Source organism: Schistocerca cancellata, chromosome 3, assembly GCF_023864275.1.
Source record: "Schistocerca cancellata isolate TAMUIC-IGC-003103 chromosome 3, iqSchCanc2.1, whole genome shotgun sequence".
Taxonomy (NCBI): domain Eukaryota; kingdom Metazoa; phylum Arthropoda; class Insecta; order Orthoptera; family Acrididae; genus Schistocerca; species Schistocerca cancellata.
Window position 1 is genome coordinate 899,959,305 of NC_064628.1, and position 22,653 is coordinate 899,981,957.

Consider the following 22,653-nt stretch of genomic DNA (forward strand, 5'->3'; position numbering starts at 1 on the left):
TCTAGAAGTTTGCTTCCACTATCCACTTATAGGTACAGTGGACTACAATAGCAATTATAAATAATTCCAGGTGCATTATTCCTTTGTCCTGTTACCTCAATAAATAGCATGGAAATTGATTCCTTCTTCAAATGCTTGAATTTTTACAGTTGCACACAAGAAGACACCAAAGGAAAGTTGCAACTTAATCTCAAGTGAACCTCAGGTTCTGTTTGAAAGCCCAGGCTTTCCTGGTCCAGTAGGACAACCTGTAGTTTGCAGTTTGGCATTAGTGACATCTCCTGGAGACTGCGGTGTTCGGTGAGCCAGTCACATTTCTTCTGAATACTTTGTGTATTCATTTGAATATTCATTTGCTGCTCATATCGTAACTGATACAAATATAGAACTATGATAACACACCAGGATTACATACCCACAAATATATATACAAGTACAGATAATTCCACCAATGAATAACTATGGAATGATCCAGTACTAGCACAATGAAGACATATGCCATTACAAGTGTCTTACATTTCCAATAAGATAGCAATGTCTTGTTAGTTTACTTTCATTTAGTGGAAGAGTTCTGTGTAACTGCCTTCTTCTTTTATACAGGAAATTGTAATGACAAAGGAGAAAGTTTTCAAGCTATTTTCATCTTATAATGACTTGAGACTCCCTTTCTTATCTTTTATAATGTTATATGCACAGTAATTATATATAAACAATTTTCCATCTAATAGACAAAAAGCAGAACTAGTTCTTTTTATAGATGATTGAAGCATATACACTTGAACAGAAGAAATTGTAAGCAATGTTCTTAATAGCCTCACTGACTGGTTTTTTGTGAGTGGTCTCACTCTTGATTTTAAAAAGACACAGCATATTCAATTCTGCACATCTAGAGGTACTGTACCAATAATGAAGGTAACACATGGTGAAGAAATACTAAAGAGGGTAGAAACTTTGACATTTTTAGGTCTCCATATTGATGAGAATTTAAACTGGGAAACACACATTTTGGAACTTCAATAAACAACTTAGTTCAGCCACATTTGCACATAGAATCACTGCAAATCTTTATTGCTGAAATACATGCTGTAAGAATAATATTTGGTCCTCACCTACAATCAGTTTCAAGCCACCTGTTTAAGGAGTTAGGCATTCTGCTTACTGCCTCACTGTATATTTATTCCCTCATTAAGTTTGTTGTAAATAATCCTCTGCAGTTCAAAAAAAACAGTGATGGGCATAATTAAAATACCAGAAAGGAAAATGACATTCATTACTTCAAATTAAGGTTCTAATTAGCACAAAAAAGGGTGCACAATGCTGCAACTAAAACTGACAGACAGTGAAGTGAAATTTGAAATGAAAAAGTTTCTCCTTGACAGGTATTATTCCATAGAAGAATTTCTATTATTGTAATATGTAAAAGGCGGTGGGCAGGAATTCCTAACCCACATATTTAAGAATAATAATAGAAGAAAAAAACTTATCAATGTTCAGCAATTAACCAAAATTACAAATTAATTTGTGATATGCATGTAAAATGACTCATTCCATGTCATTACAATTTATCTTGCAAATAATCCATGGAAGAGGAAACTAGCTAAATAACTCATTTGCTTTGAAGGTTAGACTTCGTACGTGCAAATCTTACACCTGCAATGGATGTAGTGTGTTATCAAGACATCGTCATGCTGATTTCATCTCCGTCAACAGTACAAAGTGCGCCTTTTTGTGGCATGATTGAAGGTTACTCTAGTAAGTACCTACTATCAAATTCAATAGCAGAATAATGCATTTTTCCTTTTATACATAAGTATACTTACTTGAACATATGAAATGCACCAAAGTATGGATTTCTATTTGTGTCCATTCTTTGCATGTCCTTGTGACTTAACATGCTAGTTGAACAAATATTTTCTGTTTCATCTCCTACAGCTTCTTACTAGCAACTTCCTCTTTATTTCTCTGCAGAAAGTCAGAAGTCTCTGAACATTTCAGAAATGCAATTACTCATAAATTGAAGAATCCTCATTTAGGACTAATATTTATTATATTAGCTTTTAAATACAAGTTTTTCTATTTGTAAAATGCCCAAATATGAAGTACAGAGTTTTTATTCATATACTGAGTGGATAACATTCAATTCTGTGGGATATAATTAATCTTTTGTGTCATCTATAAAATTTAGATCTTATGATGGGACATGTCTCAAAACTGACCCATTCATTACAAAAAAATAGCAGTTTTAGACCCTTGCTGCCCCATGGAAAAATATTTGTAGACACCCATGCCTCTCCCTCCCTCTCTCTCTCTCTCTCTCTCTCTCTCTCTCTCTCTCTCTCTCTCTCTCTGTGTGTGTGTGTGTGTGTGTGTGTGTGTGTGTGTGTGTGTGTGTGTGTGTGTGTACACAATTGTCTTGTGTGTGTGATAAGCAGTATGTTGCTCAAAAATCAAAGTATGTATGGGCAGACCACACAGGACACCTGTGGGAGGCCCATGAGGCTTTCCAGAAGTGATAGTAATGCTCTTGTTAAATTTGTCTGCCGCATGTGATGAGTTTACAGCAGGAAACAATGTGACACAGCCTGAGATGTTGGAGTTGGTGGTCATATGTGTATGAGATGTGCTTGCTTATATGTATGAATGGAGTGTGATCCTCTTCTGTTGATGAAGGCTGTGGCCGAAAGCTTCATATAAGTGTCTTTTAATTGTGTCTGTGTGCATCGTAATGTGTCTTCTTTACAGTAAGTAGCAATCTGTCTTTTTCTACATTGTTGATATTCTTACCTGGAGTTTCCATTGTTTGATTTAAACCTTGCAATTCAATGGCATATTTTATATATGATTTACCCAGCTATTTCACACAGATTTAAGCCTTGTGGCTATAACGTGTGTTTGCTCTCTGTAACGTTTGTCCTTTAAATGACAAACTACAGACTCTCTGAACTACTTATGTCAGCCTATAACTTTTGAACTAATTTGTATTCCTTACTGTGCAAAGATAGTAAAGTAGCACATTTGTAAACAGAGTCCAAATGCCACTCATATTCTAGTAATGATGAAAATGTTGGTTATAGACTTCCCAATCTTACTACATCTCATCAAAAACTGTTGGCTGTTGCAGAAGCCATTTCAGCTGCAAATGTAGTTCCTCCTGTTGCTGTTGTAGCATCCTTTTTTGCTGACACCATAGGTGTTGCTGATCTAACTGTTATTTCCACAAACTGAAAACTAGTGAAGCCACATTCCAAAGTTCATTACATCATGCGAATTTATCGACTATTGTGCATGATAGTTCCACTAGAACATGGTCACTGAGTGGGGGAGCAAAGTTGGTGGCAACTGTTGCTAGCGGCAAAAATGTGAAAGTCACTGTTCATTGTAGTAGAACTATTGAGAACTACTATAGAACCCCCCCCCCCTCCCCCTCCACCTATGCCCATCCTTCCTCTGCCACATTTGGTTGTTAAATTAGAATACAGATTCACAGAGTCAGTTAAAAAACCAATAAAAAAAACAAGATTAAGTCAGAGTCATAGTGAAAAAAATTTGTGATACCAAGTTGCAAGTCTGTCAGCATAAATAGGAAGAGAGCACCAGGTTGTCATACATTTACTGCAATATTGCTTTGCTGGTGGTTTCAGTCAGTATACTGTATGTAGTGTCTGAATTACACCCAACTGTTTATCAGTGTTTTGCCAGATGGTGTCTCTATTTGACTCGTGAGGCACATCAAGAGTGTAGGGGACTGAAAGATATATATTGCGATATCTTAATGTGTGGTTTGTTATCATAGACAACACTTCAGTTAATCAATAATAAGCCAAACATCTAAACATTATAAATATGACTGCTAGGAATGTGGTTAAGTTAAAAGTAGCACACCCAACTTGAAAGCCTTACCATTAAAAATTCACTTATCATACATTAAAAAAACTCTGGAGTTAGTTCAACCTATTCTCCAACAAATTTTGAGATCAGTTTACATAAGGATAGTGGTATGTGAAACATTAGTTGTATTTATATGTCCTAAATTATAGACACTCAGTGCTGCTCTTCCCATTCTTAATATTTGCCATATCTTCTCTAACTTGCTGTCCAGTAGTGGTATTATTTTGTAGATAAGAGAACCCATTACCCATCTTTTCATGCTTATTTATATCTTAATTAAACATGCTTTCATTATTGCTTTGTTCATCTTCATTTATTTACAATATATATGACTGTAATGACTATTTTCATGCTGTTTTCTTATATTTGTTGAATGATGCCTAAAACAATAAGAAAAGAGAAAGGAATATCAGGGTTTAACATTCTGTCAACAATGACGTCATTACCGACAGAAAACAATCGGATTAATCACATTTGTTAAGATATAAAATAAAACTGTTTTGTAAAACTGTATGGAAATTACAATGTTTGAACATAGCAAAAATGCCAATAATTATTTTCAGGTTGTTGATGCTGACCATATTTTTCTACTGTAAGAGAATTACTTATCAGCATATAGTTTCCTCTCACACTACTGCTGCAGGAAATCATTACACATTCCATATGGCAACACTGCAGTGCAATGACAACTTCATGAGCGTGAGCAATGACTGTGTGTAAAGAATTAAGTGTGAAATATTAAGAAAACTGAACCTACGAAACTATTCTATGAACCACAACACCCTAGTATATCCTATCTTACTTCTTCCTACATCCCTTTATTCCCATCACTAAGATAAGACCCAGATGCTCTAAAGCACTGTTCAAGAAAAATGAACGGGTAATAAAGGACCTTATGAAACATAGTGTGCATCATGGTTTGGAGGGATGCTGTAAGAAACATACTGCAACAAACGGGAAGCACTGGAAGACTATATAAATGTATATCAAAGTCCAGTAACAAACATCAATCACAGGAAACAAATGCATCTTTTTTTATTGTGCCCTTTGTCTTAATATTCATATCAAACACAGATACGCTTTGACAAGTCCATATATGTCATACAATTGCTGAAAATATTAATTTTCTGCAGCTGTACTTGAGATAGCTGGAGGATCTACTGTGACTCTTGTTGTCCTGACACAAAATCCATCATCTTTTTGGAAGTTCCACATTGGCACCGTCAGCTGTCAGCATAACATAACCCCACCAGGTAAGAGAATATTTTTATTGTTTCAATTTTAATAATAATTATCATTCCTCAATGTTTGTTCTACTGACTGAGAAGTGACCTCTCTTCAAATAAACATTTATTTGCCACCTAATTTACTGGAAATGATCTCTTGTTCTGCATCTTTAACCCTTTTTTCTCCTGCATCTCACCTTCAACAGGAAATTTCCCTAGACAACACATCTGAAAGATCGTAATGTCTTAAAGTGTCTCAGTGGTATATCCTGGAGTAAAACAGGTCATTGTTGCTTTTTTTATTTTTTTATTTTTATTTTTTTATAGAGGCTTTGTTCAACCCGAGCAGGATTTTTTTGGTAGTGTGTATGGTTTGGCACAACCATCCTATCTGAAGAACCCGGGTGCTTTCCACCACAAGCACATAATAATGTGCAGAGCAAGCCATTTGCAGCCTGTGTGCTGAGTCTGGAGAACTGCCTTTAACCTGATCTTGCAATTTGAACACTCTAAGACAGCAAAGTGAAAAGTTCTCAGGTTAGAGTTTTTTCATAGTGTTGAGTTTTTTTAACTCCGAGCTGGAGTTTTCTTCAGGAGTAATCATGAGTCATCAGGTAGATGAACAGAAAGTCATGGTAAATGACACTAATGCGGAACCAGTGTCCTCTTCTTGGGGCACAATAAACTGTGGAGTCCCACAAGGCTCTGTTCTGGGTACTCTACTTTTCCTTGTTTTCATAAATGACCTTCCAATGTGTACAAGGGCTATGGTAAAATTTACTTTGTTTGCCGATGACACAATGATTCTGATAGACAATTCAACAAATACTAATCTTGAGATCACTGTAAATGCAATTTTTCAGGCGACCTTTAACTGGTTTACCTCTAATGAATTATCACTAAATTTTGAAAAAACTTAATTGATCCAATTCCATACAAGCCAGAATATCGAAGGTGAGATTAATGTTAAATACAATGATGGGAATTTAACAAGAGTGAAGTCAACAAAGTTCCTGGGTCTACTTGTTAATAGCAATCTAAACTGATCCTTAGACATTTCTTGCCTATATAAAAAACTAAGCTCAGCAATTTACACTATTTTTTGCGATTGCTTCCTTCAGTGACTTAAATACTTTGAAAGCTGCCTATTTTGGTTATTTTCATGCCCTGATGGCCTATGGAATTATATTCTGGGGAAACCAACCAAAGGCAAACAAAATCCTCATAGCCCAGAAAAGAGTCAATTACAGACATTCCTGCAGAAAACTCTTCCAAGGGCTGAGAATACTCACAACAGTATCTCAGTACATTTTCTCTTTCATGTGTTTCTTGTGTAAAAACAATTCCCTTTTTGAAATTAACAGTGTGTATCATAACTATGACACTAGGGTAAAAAATTATCTACATCTTGAACAAAAGAATCTAAGTATGGTACAAAAAGGAGTACACTACTCTTGCATAAAATATTTAATGCTCTCCCTCAGGCAATAAAAATGTCAGTTACTGATTCACATACTTTTAAAGATTAACTTAAACAATATCTTCTAAGTAGAACCATTTACTCACTGGACAAATTTATGTATGAGAATATATGAATTGATTTTGATCTATTGTAAGTCTGTTCAATGTAATTTGTAACTTAAAAAAAACAATTATTGTAAAAATTTTTTCTATGTAATATATTATACATTTTACAACCTATTATTATAAACAAATGTCTCAAATCTATGTAAATGACACATTCTACACACAAGCGATTTATCGCTAACGGGTCTGCAGAACATAAATGAAATAAATAAATAAATTGTTCAAAATTAATGTTCCAAATCAGAATCAGAATTTCTCTCATGACACGCAGATATAAATAATTGCTTTTAAGTACAGGAGGCTTATCAGTATGAATAATGTTGCAGACATACAATATATAAAAAAGCTAAAATCAGTCTTAATTTACAAAAATCATTATTAATTTTTTTAGTTATACTACAAAGAAATATTCATCATTTAAAGATTACATGAGTGAATAATAACATTTTTGCACTAGGATGATGAATGATTTTATCTTCAGTAAACCTAGTACCGTGTTGTGAAAGTTTTTCATTTTTAATTTATTATAAATTTTCATGGCCTTGTATTGAGTCTGGGAGTAGAACTTCTTAGTCCATATTTTTTGAGTCATACATATATATGATTATGTATAAATAATATTGAATTGGTACAGATAAGGATAACAGTTCATAAATGTAAATACAAGGGATAATTAAAATTATTATATCCCTGAATAAAGGTCAGCTCGACTGTCTAGGATTAATATTACACATATTTCTAATAATAGTATTCTCAAGTAATAATATTCTGTTTACACTACTTTCATTACCACAAAAGATTATTCCGTATCTAACAATAGATCCAAAATAGCTCCAACCAATAACTTCTCTAGTGCACATGTCACTTGTGTAGAGCAATGTTCTCATGCAAATGCAAGACTGTTAAACTTGTTTGCTTAGATGATTAATGAGAAAAGCAGGATAATTTTTTTTTCAAGAAATATCCTCAGTTCCTAATTTTTGTGGGTAATTTGGAAGTCACTTGATTTTGACTGCTTGGTTTTAAACTGTGTAAGTTGAGTTCTTTCAGATTTAATTTTAATCTATTTACAGGGCTATTACAAATGATTGAAGCGATTTCATAAATTCACTGTAGCTCCATTCATTAACATATGGTCACGACACACTACAGATACGTAGAAAAACTCATAAAGTTTTGTTCGGCTGAAGTCGCACTTCAGGTTTCTGCCGTCAGAGCGCTCGAGAGCGCAATGAGACAAAATGGCGACAGGAGCCGAGAAAGCGTATGTCGTGCTTGAAATGAACTCACATCAGTCGGTCATAACAGTGCAATGACACTTCAAGACGAAGTTCAACAAAGATCCACCAACTGCTAACTCCATTCGGCGATGGTATGTGCAGTTTAAAGCTTCTGGATGCCTCTGTAAGGGGAAATCAACGGGTCGGCCTGCAGTGAGCGAAGAAACGGTTGAACGCGTGCGGGCAAGTTTCACGCGTAGCCCGCGGAAAATTGGCTCGTGCCTCAACTGGAGACTGACAGCGCCGACTTCATCTTTCAACAGGATGGTGCTCTACCGCACTTCCATCATGATGTTTGGCATTTCTTAAACAGGAGATTGGAAAACTGATGGATCGGTCGTGGTGGAGATCATGATCAGTAATTCATGTCATGGCCTCCACACTCTCCCGACTTAACCCCATGCGATTTCTTTCTGTGGGGTTATGTGAAAGATTCAGTGTTTAAACCTCCTCTACCAAGAAACATGCCAGAACTGCGAGCTCGCATCAACGATGCTTTCGAACTCATTGATGGGGACATGCTGCGCCGAGTGTGGGAAGTACTTGATTATCGGCTTGATGTCTGCCGAATCACTAAAGGGGCACATATCGAACATTTGGGAACGTCTAAAAAAACTTTTTGAGTTTTTGTATGTGTGTGCAAAGCATTGTGAAAATATCTCAAATAATAAAGTTATTGTAGAGCTGTGAAATCGCTTCAATCATTTGTAATAACCCTGTATATTAAACCAATGTTCTAAACTATTTAGGGTGTCAATGACTCTTTCGGGAATTTGTTCTGTGGTTTCATTTTCAATGAGTACAGATATGTCATCTGCAAATGAAACTGAGTGGCATGTTATATTTAATGATAATCAGTTACATAAACTAAAAATAGGATTGGGCCTTAGATGTAACCTAGTGGGACTCCCTGTGAAATATTTTTTTTCCATTCTGAGAAACACTTTCCTGTGCCTGATGTCACAACTGCCCTTTGCTTTCTACCTGTTAAATATTATTTGAACCATTTCAAAACACTCACATTTATTCTGTATCTTTCTAATCTATGTAACTGTAGAGTGTGGCTAACACTGTCAGAAGCCTTTGTAAGGTCATAGAAAATGTGTGTGTCTTTTTGGGATTTATCTAGAGATAAGCAAATTTTCTCAACAAATTTGTTGGTGGCACATATTGTATTCTTCCCTTTCTGGAAGCTGAACTGGTTTAATGTGATGTTATTAGATTTTGCTAGAAAAATTTTGGATCTGGATTACAACTTTTTCAAATACCTTTGAAAATATTGGGAGAAAACTTACTGGTCAGTAGTTTCCTATATCTTCCTTTGAACCTTTCTTGAATAATGGCTTTACTATTGCATACTTAAGAGCATCTGAGAAGCATCCTCCCTCAAATGATGGTTTTATTATTTCAGATAGGGGTTGTTACATTATACTAGAAAATCCTGTAATTACTCTCATGGGTATTTCATCCCATCTAGATGATTTTTTTCTCTTAAGGGAGAATACTTTTTTTTTTTTTTTTACATCTTGAGCTGTGACTCATCAAATTTAGTTAGAACTTGCCTATTATCCTGATTTAAACGAAAGGGTTGGGCATTATCTATGTAATCATTTACACCAACATCTGATTTTTATATATTACAAAAAACTCATTGAAATATTCTGATATTTCTGAATTATTACAATGCATTTGTCACCTATCTTAGTTTTGGAAATCTGTGGACTTCCAGCTATGACATCAAGTTCACATTTCTCCATTGATCATACTGTGTTTGATTTATTTCTATGGTTTAGAATGAATTTCTTGTTTGCCATTTCTTGTTGTGCTCCCACATAAAACATGTTCTCTAGCAAGCACATCAGATTGAGTTTGTAGATGAGAAAAATGATGCAGCCTAATTGACCAAAAAGGATTTACTTTAATAGTCTACCTTTCTCTTTAATCCTGTAACATTTGTTTCCTTTAAACCAACTATAGTGCTCTTCCTTCAAATTGCTTTTACCTATAATTACTTACAGTTGTTTACTTTCTTCTGAATCACTTTTCTTTGCTGTTTGCCCTTTAAACATCACATCAACATCCATGGGATATCTTATCTTCAAACTGTTGCCTACAGAACACTCAGCCTGAGGCATATAATATTGTTTAACCATGACTCTCAAAAAGAAGTTAACACAACTGCAGAGACTCCAATACACTCCATTTGTATTCCCAATGCTGCAGACTGACGGAGCCCCTTAAACCAACTATAGTGCTCTTCCTTCAAATTGCTTTTACCTATAATTACTTACAGTTGTTTACTTTCTTCTGAATCACTCTTCTTTGCTGTTTGCCCTTTAAACATCACATCAACAGCCACGGGATATCTTATCTTCAAACTGTTGCCTACAGAACACTCAGCCTGAGGCATATAATATTGTTTAACCATGACTCTCAAAAAGAAGTTAACACAACTGCAGAGACACCAATACACTCCATTTGTATTCCCAATGCTGCAGACTAAATCTTAAGAATGTACAAATATATGTTGTTTAAGGTGGGACTTATGTGAAATAGGTCAAAAATTTTGAAATCTTTTTGACACCAGATAGTTCTGTAGCATGTTAGAAATATTGTCTCCAACTTGCAGAGTTTAATTTGTGCTACATATTATGTAAAAGCCATCTTGTTTCAACAAATGCACAGTGCTATGCCTCCTTTTCTACATGACTCTGTCCTTTTTTGCAACATTTTACTATGTCCTGCCATCAGAGAAGACATGTGTAGAGTATAAAAGGCTGTGAGCCCATTTACAATGTGATTAACTGTGATTTATTAAGGGAATGTACACATGGTGGAACACAAAGCCCAAATGCAAGCTTTACTGACCTCATTTAAAGAGATGCCGAAAGACAACATTTTGCTCATCTACTATTGCTAAAATCTCCTCATATCATGCTTATCTCAGGTTCATTGATGGTAAGATTGAAAGAGTGATGACTCTTATAATCCTAGGATTTGATTCAGTTTGATTCACTAAAACGTAATGAAGAAGACTGATGATATGCGTCGTACTGCTTGTTCTGGAACGCAGTGAAGATTATTGCCAAAAGGACATGTCAGATGGATCAAACTATAGGAAAAGAGGTACATGAAGTCCAAAAAGACCAAATTTATGCTCATGGCCAACACTAAGGTACTTATTTCTGGCATAAATGCGAAAAAATCTTTTTTCTGCATTCCCTGCAACTTTTTCTGCTAAACCATTGCAGATAAAAATGTGAAATTTGCTTTGGACTTTGTACATACTATACTGCAACTTCTTGTGGTACAAAATTTTTCCAAGTGCACTGCTACATAATTTATTTAAATTTTTGTGAAATAAAAATTGCTATGTATCAGACACATAAATTTAAAAAACTCTTATGAGAGTTCCTAGACTGATATTTAGAAACTGGTACACATATTTGTTTATCTAATTACTAAGGATATCCTACCACAGAGAAAATACTCCTCATGTGATATAATGTGTTCTTAAAGTAAGTCAAATTATTTGACAAAATAATTGGAAAAGAATCCAGATTATAACTACTAGCATAATGACACATGCAAATGTGGTTCAATTATCGCTCAAACAGCGAAAGTTACATTAACTTATATGCACTTCATGTACCTGTATATTTTCTCATATGTCTCCCCTTAATAGAGCTATAAATACACTATCTGATCAAAAGTGTTTGGACACATATTGGTGGACATTCTAATGGTGTGTGTCTGCTGTTCAACTTTATGGCAGCTTGGACTCTGCTGTCCAAATCTTTAGAGCAATGGTGCTCCATTCTTCGTCAAGAGCTGAAACCAGAGAAAGTAGTGATGTTGGATTTTGGTGTCTGGAATGAAGCTGATGTTCTAACTCTTCCCAAAGGTGTTCTGTCACATTCGTGTTGGGATTCAGGGCAGGCCTGTCCATTTCAGGAATGTTACTGTTCACAAACCATTGCCTCATATATACTGCTTTATGACACAGTCCATTGTAATGCTGATACAAACAGTCATCTTCTCCAGACTGTTCCTCTACTGTATGCAGTATACAATGCTGTAAAATGTATTCATTTCTTTCCACATTTAACATTTTCTTAAGTGCAGTAAGAGGTCCACACACTAACCATGAAAAACACCTCCATACTGTAACACCATCTCCTGTGTATGTCACTGTTGTCACTAAACATGATGGCAGGTAATGTTCTCTAGGTAACTGCCAATCCCAAAACACTCCATCACATTGCCACAAGGTATTGATTTGATTTGATTAATCAGGAAGACAAAACAACAGTGGCCTTAGCCTCCTGTTGCCTGCACAGAAACTAAGTTTGTTGTGTTGTTTCTCACTCTATCTTCTAGTACGGCCTTAAAGAGTAGTAGGAGACCCTTTATTAGATCTATTCAGGAGTTAGTGACCAAATATTTGGTGTCTTTTGGCCTCCAGTGGTTATCACTGGAACAAATAGACTGTCACTGTGACAGTCTTTTTGTTGTGCCTATCTGCGACTCAGCATTCTGTTATATGGTGAGTAGCAACTTTCCTTTTCACAATATTGAATGTAAATACTACAATCCTTGTAGCACCTATGTAATTCTCCTCTGGATGGTATGGTTTCATCCCCCACGTCATACAGTCTGCACTTGGGGCTTCTCTCTCTATACCCATCATGTGAAGGTGTTTCCTGAAGTTCCCATAGGCAATCACTAGACTTACCATGAGTTCAATGTGCTTCCCGTTGAAGCGCAGGGTTGCAGAACTTCTCTTAGAACAAAGCTTCACCCTAGTTGTGGTTAAGAGAGGCTATAGTCTAGCAAATGGAGTTATCACCCCTGCCCTGGCCAGCCTATCAGTTTATCCATAACTATTAATTCTTGAAATGACCGGACACCCACAGAAGATTTACCCTATTGCTTTCCCCTAGTCTCTCAAAGGATTTATGGCATTCCAGGATGACCTTTGACCTTGTTGCAGGACTGATAGAAATTTCAGAGCTATTTGGCTGTGTGAATGAATGTAAATACTCAAATAAAGGAAAATCCAGGGTGGAATGTAACAATATTATGAAAAGGAAAGTTGCTACTCACCATATAGCAGAGATGCTGAGTCAGAGATAGGCACAACAGCACAACAAAAAGACTGTCACTGGGACAGTCTTTTTGTTGTGCCTATCTGCGACTCAGCATCTCTGCTATATGGTTAGTAGCAACTTTCCTTTTCGCAATATTGAATTAAATACTACAATCCTTGTAGCACCTATGTAGATTCTCCTCTGCACGCTTTCTGATAGCAAATATCTCCACCAATTCTACGTGTAGCGTGATTCACCATTCCAGATTATTCATTCCCATTCATCCAATGTTCAGCGCTATCACTCTTTACATGACACCAAATGTTGCTTAGTGGTGACTATAGAAATGTGTGGTTTATGAGGAGCTGCTTGAAGATTGTACTCTATTCTCTTTAACTCCCAATGTACAGTGATTGTGCTAGCTGGACAGCTGGTACCACTTTGGAGTCAACTCACTAGTGATTCCTTTAACTCATTTCATATTATATTTTACAACCACCCTCCACAGTGCCCAACAGTACATGTCTATCACTATACGAGATCTCCCTGGGCTTGTTTTATCTGTTGTAGTTCCTTTGCATTTCTGCTTCACAGTTTGCATCACCAACAGCTGACTTCAGCTGCTTTAGAAGGGTGATATGTTTCTGATAATTTATTACTCAGTTAACATGCAGTGACTAGCCATGTTTGATGTCACAGAGCTTTCCTGACTGACCTATTCTGGTGTAATACATTCTCTACTGACAACGCATTACTCTTACCTCCTTTCATACTGGTGGGTCTGCCACTCATGACATTTCACATTACATAGTGGTGTCTAGATACTTTTGATCAGATAGTATATTTCTGACTGCACTTAAGATGAGTATTCTACATACTGGAGCTCACTATTTATAGCAGTTGTTCACTGAACATCCAATATTAACCAGTGTGTTTTTTCTGCCCCAGTAACTCTGTTGGTAGTAGTTTTTATATGTGTTCCTTTTCAGACAACCCTCTCTCATCTTAACATCAACTCATGATAGTTTTTATATCCTACTCAGCATACACTGTTCATCCAATGAGTGATGTCAGTGCAGTAATTATGATGGCAGCTTGAACGAACAACTGTAAAGGACAGATATGCATTTGAACAGTCAGCTGTAAGCAAGTAGTGCTAAGTAATGGATGTGAAGCCATAGTGTGTCAATGTTGTTGTGTCACAAATTACAGCGGAGCAACATCTCTAAATCAAGTGAACAAGGAATTCTCCAGAATGTTTCAAAGAGGAGAAAAAGGTGAGCAAAATTTGTTCCACACACCTTGCTTGACTCTTGAGCAAAAGAAGCATGGAAACCTGCTGTGACTACACTGAAATGCAAGACATAGTTCTTTTCTGGAAAAGAATCATTGTAGGTGACGATGTGTGTTGCTACCAACACAAACCTACCACAGATTAACAAAGTGCAGAAATTTACATGAAGAGTCAACACTTTGACAATACAGTCAACATTTGGGCCAATGTGAGGCAAGAGTTGACAACATCCAAAATGTGTTTTACTCAAGTGTGGGGAGAAGAACTGAAACATTAAAACCATTAACTTAATTTTTCACTTTTGTCAGCAAATGTACATTGTAGCTGTCCAACTCCAGTTCCATTGATCCTATAAAAAAGTATCCATTCATCCATTTTCGTACCCTGTATCCAGCCAATGCTGGGTTGGGAATGGTATGGTACTTCTTCAGTTTCGCAGAGAACCATACCTGTACATAGGCTATTATTATGGTGGGGTCACCACCACCAAAGGCATTTAAAAGCTTATTGCCAGCTCTCCCAACAGCAGAATCCAAGTACCCCTACTGCCTGGTCCTACATAAAATCACTAAGCAGGTCAAGTCTTCTATCCAGTCACCCCAGAACAAGTCTGATTCTGCAGTAAAACACACCAAAACAAACAAACCACATAAAAAAAATCATTCATGCAGGAGGATCATCACACAAATTCTCATATGGAGGACATAGAAATAGGTGTCCCTGACACTGAGAAGCAACTGAAATAGTTGGAAAGAGATAAGTTGCCAGGGGCAGATGGGATTGGCCCTTTGCTCATCTTGCACTTATCATGGATCTTCTGCCCAGTACAAAGCCCCAATGACTGGAAAAAATACTTGTTTTGTAAATAAACCACCTTTCCTTGCTGCCATTTAATTTATTTTTTCCAGATGCATTTTGCCTTTTTCTTGTTCTAAGGCATCATCAGTGGGATCTATAACAATACAGTTTTGTTACTTTTAGGTTATCAAACAGTTCACATTGCAATTACTTTTTTACATAAAAAATCGCAACATGAACTGTTTTATAACCTAAAAATAACAAAACTGTATCATTATAGTATTTTATGTAAAAAAGTAATTACTTATGTAATAGAGGGAAACATTCCATGTAGGAAAAATATATCTAAAAACGAAGATGATGAGACTTACCAAACAAAAGTGCTGGCAGGTCGATAGACACACAAACATACACACAAAATTCTAGCTTTCGCAACCAACGGCTGCTTTGTCAGGAAAGAGGGAAGGAGAGGGAAAGACGAAAGGATGTGGGTTGTAAGGGAGAGGGTAAGGAGTCATTCCAATCCCAGGAGTGGAAAGACTTACCTTAGGGGGAAAAAAGGACAGGTATACACTCGCACACACACACATATCCATCCACACATACACAGACACAAGTCAATGACCTTCCCTGCATTACATTGTCTTTATAGTATCGTAATCAGTAGTATTGTAATCAGCATAATCTGTAGCAGAAATCTTGTATGGACTATTATCTCCTTTGAAGCTGAAAATTATATCCAGTTGTCCACACAGTGAAGTGATGTATTTTGCCTGCAACATGTCTGTATATAAGGCAACCAACAAGCATCAAAGCCACTATGTTGTGTTATACATAGGTCCAGAGTGACAATGGCATTCAAGACAACAAACAAATTTCAGACTGAGCTGATGTTCACCCTCCACTTTGATGGAGAGGACATGGTATTGCAAGATGACATGGAACTGCTGCTTCATAAATTTATGGAAATATGTAGTTCTCTAATGATCACGATAAAAATGTTGTGGCCCACTTTTTTGTAAATTACTTTATGCAGCCGTATTTTTGTTGACAACACCTAGTATAATTTTCATTGCATGAAGCAGTTGAGTTAGCAAGGCTAAAAGACATGTGAGTTACATTGCCTACATCTTATGTTGTGTCAACTACCTTGGCAATATTATTGTAATAGGGACTGTATGGGGTAGCATTTGCATAATTTAAAAATTTTATTCATTCTGCTCCAAACTAGTGGATTATGGTGAAGTTAGATGAATACAGTTTCTCTGGGGCAAGTATCGAATACCAAGGCCACATGCTGAGAGGACAATAGACCACTGTCAAAGCAGTTAACAGCAAAGACATCTTAAGAGCACCTAAAAACATAACGGAAGTGCATTCTTTCCAGTCTGATGTTTGTTAATATAATGAATCAATTCCCAACATGACTCAAGTAACGTTTTACTTCACCTCAAGAAGAAATGTTTCAGATTTGAATGGCCTATGGCTCACCAGAAGGCTTTTGTACAACTAAACAACTGTCTTATATCGGTTTCTTGCTTGGCCACATTTATGCCAGGCAATGTTTTATTTTTACTTATTAGGCTGTAAGACAGCTTTCAAGCTACATTCCATGCAGTTACATACTTACATGTTATCTGTGTTGAGATACAGGCTGTATTGTCAGTATGCAATTCTATAACTATACTTTAATTAAACACATGGCAGATAAGCTAACTTTAGTTATACTACACATAGTTGTTATACATACACTCTTAAGAATAATAAGGATAGAAACTGTTTGTTTAGAATTAGATTAATAGATTACTTGCATCATTATTTACCAATTCTTCAACACTACAGAAAGTTTTTTTCAGCAGGATTCTATAGCTTATTTGACCTTATTAGCTTTCAACTGCTTCAGCCCACTAAGTAATTTGTTAATAAGAAATTCTCCTGTCTGCATAATTTATTTACACTCCTGGAAATTGAAATAAGAACACCGTGAATTCATTGTCCCAGGAAGGGGAAACTTTATTGACACATTCCTGGGGTCAGATACATCACATGATCACACTGACAGAACCACAAGCACATAGACACAGGCAACAGAGCATGCACAATGTCGGCACTAGTACAGTGTATATCCACCTTTCGCAGCAATGCAGGCTGCTATTCTCCCATGGAGACGATCGTAGAGATGCTGGATGTAGTCCTGTGGAACGGCTTGCCATGCCATTTCCACCTGGCGCCTCAGTTGGACCAGCGTTCGTGCTGGACGTGCAGACCGCGTGAGACGACGCTTCATCCAGTCCCAAACATGCTCAATGGGGGACAGATCCGGAGATCTTGCTGGCCAGGGTAGTTGACTTACACCTTCTAGAGCACGTTGGGTGGCACGGGATACATGCGGACGTGCATTGTCCTGTTGGAACAGCAAGTTCCCTTGCCGGTCTAGGAATGGTAGAGCGATGGGTTCGATGACGGTTTGGATGTACCGTGCACTATTCAGTGTCCCCTCGACGATCACCAGTGGTGTACGGCCAGTGTAGGAGATCGCTCCCCACACCATGATGCCTGGTGTTGGCCCTGTGTGCCTCGGTCGTATGCAGTCCTGATTGTGGCGCTCACCTGCACGGCGCCAAACACGCATACGACCATCATTGGCACCAAGGCAGAAGCGACTCTCATCGCTGAAGACGACACGTCTCCATTCGTCCCTCCATTCACACCTGTCGCGACACCACAGGAGGCGGGCTGCACGATGTTGGGGCGTGAGCGGAAGACGGCCTAACAGTGTGCGGGACCGTAGCCCAGCTTCATGGAGACGGTTGCGAATGGTCCTCGCCGATACCCCAGGAGCAACAGTGTCCCTAATTTGCTGGGAAGTGGCGGTGCGGTCCCCTACGGCACTGCGTAGGATCCTACGGTCTTGGCGTGCATCCGTGCGTCGCTGCGGTCCGGTCCCAGGTCGACGGGCACGTGCACCTTCCGCCGACCACTGGCGACAACATCGATGTACTGTGGAGACCTCACGCCCCACGTGTTGAGCAATTCGGCGGTACGTCCACCCGGCCTCCCGCATGCCCACTATACGCCCTCGCTCAAAGTCCGTCAACTGCACATACGGTTCACGTCCACGCTGTCGCGGCATGCTACCAGTGTTAAAGACTGCGATGGAGCTCCGTATGCCACGGCAAACTGGCTGACACTGACGGCGGCGGTGCACAAATGCTGCGCAGCTAGCGCCATTCGACGGCCAACACCGCGGTTCCTGGTGTGTCCGCTGTGCCATGCGTGTGATCATTGCTTGTACAGCCCTTTCGCAGTGTCCGGAGCAAGTATGGTGGGTCTGACACACCGGTGTCAATGTGTTCTTTTTTCCATTTCCAGGAGTGTATTTATTTTTTTTTTTTTAATTTAATCCAGGGAATATTGAAAGAGTTTCTGTTCCTAATTCTATAGGAGTAAATACTCAATCTAGCATCATGTTTACCCCAATTGATTTTGGTGTGAAATATGTATAGATATGGGATAGTTATTATTCTGTTTTCAGTGAAATGCATTTTGCAAGGAGTGTCAGCTCTTATATCATATCTGCATCAAATAGTATTTCTGTAAAAATAACTCTTCTGACTCCAGCTGGGCTGTTGTTGGTGTTGTAGTTGTCATCATCATCATTATCTTCAGCATCATCATTGTCTTCAGCATCATCATCATCATTGTCTTTCGATGCTACTCTATCCTAAGCAAGCCTCTTCATCTCTGGATAACTACTGCAAACTACATTCTTTTGAACCTGCATACTGTATTTACCCCACACACTGGCCTTCAGTACAACTGGTGACCCCTTGAGTTGCAGAATGTGTCCTATCAACCAGTCCCTTCTCTAAGTCAAGTAATGCCAAAAATTTCTTTTATCCCCAATTCTGTTCAGTACATACTCACTGGTTGCATGATCTGCCCATCTAATCTTCAGCATTTTCTGTAGCACCACATTTCGAAAGCTTCTATTCTCTTCTTGTCCAGACTGTTTTCTGTCATCATTTCACTTCTGTACAAGGCTACATTCCAGACAAATACCTTCAGAAAATACTTCCTAATACTTGAACCTATATTTGATATCACAAATTTTTCCTCTTCAGGTATGCTTTTCTTATTATTTCAGCCTGCATTTTACGTATTCTCACTACTTTGGTCATCATACGTTATTTTGGTACCCAAATAACAAAATTCACATAGTGCTTTTAGTGTCTTGTTTCCTAATCTAGTACCCTCAACCTCTCCTGGTTTAATTCGACTATGTTCCATTACCCTTATTTTTTTATTTTATTTTTTGTAAATGTTCATCTTATATCCTCCTTTCAAGACACTGTCTATTCTGTTAAACTACTCTTCTAAGTGTTTTGCTGTAAAGTAAAAATATCACCAGCAAACCTCATACTTTTTATTTCATCTCCTTAAACTTTAATTCCTTCCTCAGCATGATTAGCTCACATTGTTATACTATAATTTATGTGGGTGTGAAAAAGTGTGCAAGGAGTAGCTGTCTTTCACTACACAGGTTCTTAATTTCCTGATTAGGTACAATGCAGAAGATAGTTTGCTGCATAAATTATCTGCGTGTGTTTCAGTTCAATTTGATGTTGATGTGGATACCCAGTAATTTGACAGAATCTTTACCTTCTCATAATCATCACTGATACTGCACAACATGGCACTGGTACTGTCTTACTGTACCACAAAAAGAGATCATTGACACAGATCATCTACCGACTTTTTTCGTAATTTAATTTCTCCTAACTAGAGGAGGATATTTTACCAAAAAACATAGGAGGTTAAGAAATTTCTCATATATCTGCATGGAATGAAATTTCGCATAATGATTGATAGTAAGTCATCTCTTTCTGGTAGACCACTGCTCTATGTTCCCAAAAGAGACAAAGCATGCTTACAATGGTGGACCTTATTCTTAACCAACTACCAGTACAATATCAATTACAAGCCCACCCCACAGGGCCTGGCACTGAATGTGCATGTTTAAGGAGACATGCTTTAAAATAGCTGATAACATGAAGAATTCTATAATCTATAAGCATTCTCCATTACTGCTCATGAAGTAGCCCAGCTTATGATGCAGGAACTGTTATTTCACATAGTACTGTTGTCTGCTTGGCATTGCTAGTCAGAGTCTACCAAAAGGGTCAGAACCAGGTTTTAAGATTTACTTCTCACCATAAACTGTATGCAGCTAATACACATACTATTATTGGCTATAAGGGACAAGAAATGCAAGGTTTATCCCACCTATGCTCTGGCCATGGCTCCTCCCATTACAGTGTCTAAACCACTGGGGGGGGGGGGGGGGGGGGGGGGGTGTTTGCATGCCTGAAGGTCCTGCTATGTACTGGCTAAGTAACCCATTACTACACAGGCAACTGACAGCCATGGCACAGATTACCTTTTCAAAACATTTAGAAAATGATGTAAGGAATGACAATGGATGGTAGTTATTGACATGTGGAGTCACCCATCTTACAGAGGCAGGTAACAATGGTCTGGGAAAACACCCTGAATTAATTATGCAGTACCTAGTTGACTAAGGATATTACATATTATAGGGCCACAACATGTTAGTGTCTTACTAGAGACATTATCCACCTCATATGATTTTCTCTCTCCTATTCTTAAAAAGTAACTGCTAAATTATCTGCTACACATGAACTGTCTTTGTCAGTACTCCAATTCCCTTTAATGAAATAATATCATCTTCTACAGCTTCTTACCTAGTGTCTCTTTTAGTAATTCTCCTTATATATTTTTGTCTAATCAGTCAGATACATACAAAATGCATACTCCTGGATTTCTTTCACAGTTAATTTTTCTTAAAACATTACAAAAAAGTTTACAATATCATTTTGTTGTTCTGGCTATTTTGCACATATCCTTTTTTCTTTGTGCAGAGACTCTGATACTTACAGTAATCCAAGTTTTTTTAATTACTGCATCTAATTATCTTTATTTAGGAAAACAACACTAAAAAACTGATACAAACTCATTAAAAAGTGTGTTGAATTTAGAGTTAGCATTTAGCTCATTGTAGATTTCATCTCAATAAAAAATTTTAAGTTTTCTTTAAAATCTTCAATAGTTTTATCATCAGTTAGCCTTACTGCTTTCTTTGAGTGTTTTTATATGATACATGGAGCTGAGTCATGTAACATGACTAATTGTGCATTGTGTTCTGACAGTCTGTTTATCACAGGATAACCATGCATTTATTTAACTTCCCCTTCTTGCTTAAATACATTATGTATTAGGGTTCTATTATTTTGAGCATCTTGGATAAAACTGATGACTGATATTAAGTCATAAGTAGAGTGTAACTTGATGATGATGACCAAATTATAAGTGGCTGCCAGCAACTGTAAACCACTTTTCATGTTATATTCCTTCAAGAAATTTACATTTCAAACATCACATATCAATAATCTCTCTTTTTTTGTCCAACAAAATAATGAATTTTTGAAAACACAATGTCAGTGGATGGATAAAAATCCACTCACTGTGCAGCAGTAGGAGAAAACACGTATAAAAGCTGACGAATGTGCAAGCTTTTCAAGATTGTGGCCCTTTCTTCTGACAGAAAGGTTGAAGAGAAAGAAAGAGGAATGAAGAAAAAGGACTGATGAGTTTTAGGATAAGGGGAGTGTTACAGAAAAGTTGCTTGGAAGTCCTGGTCAGGGAAGACATACCAGTTGGGATTTATTTATTTTATTTATTTATTCTATGTGATCTGATGGTACACAGTGTGTTACAGATGTTGGAAAATATCAGTTAACATTGTTAACATATTTTAACATATAGTATCCTGTATTATATTGCAAAGATTGGTTAGGTTTACTTCACTCCATTGCTCAGTGTTTCCAATTTAACATAAATAGCAAGATTACTGTTCTAGGTATTCATTTATAGAGTAAAAACAGTGACACAACAAATATGACTTTGCAGCTTTGCTAAATTTTATGTTGTCTTTGATGTATTTTATACTAGTGGGAAGATTGTTGAACAGTTGGAGGCCCATATGGAAGGCTCCCTTTTCACACAGTTGAGTGTTTGTACATAAAACATGCAGATTTGAGTTTTCCCTGGAGTTGTGTTTATGTATTTCATTATTTTTGTGGCTCTGGAGTCAGTTGGCACTATATGGTTTCTGAAAAATTTTAGAGTCTCGAGGCAGTGTAAGGATTTCCAACTTTCTGAAGATGGGTTTTCAGGAGTCTCTGGGTTTGCTCCCAGTAGTAATCCTCATTGCTCTCTTCTGGATTTTGAATGTGCTCAGGGCAGTTGGAGAATTTCCCCAGCATATCGCACCATATTTTAGGTGGGTTTGTATGTAAGTGGAGTATGCGCTGCATAATGTTTTCAGGCTAGCACATGATTTCAGTACACTCAATGCATAACAGCCAGTACTACTTCTAGCATTTACTTTTCCTGTATGTGTATTCCAT

At 37.3% G+C, this 22,653-nt stretch overlaps 1 protein-coding gene across 1 annotated transcript in view; it reads left to right on the forward strand.

Moving 5' to 3' along the window:
• The first annotated feature begins 1,733 nt into the window (after positions 1-1,733).
• The window catches only part of LOC126176639 (transmembrane protease serine 11D-like), an 80,640-nt gene continuing 59,720 nt past the window's right edge, over positions 1,734-22,653 (forward strand). The window contains exons 1-2 of the mRNA XM_049923797.1: positions 1,734-1,752; positions 5,022-5,141. Of these exons, the coding sequence (XP_049779754.1) occupies positions 1,734-1,752; positions 5,022-5,141 (139 nt within the window). The remainder of the gene's footprint in view (positions 1,753-5,021; positions 5,142-22,653) is intronic.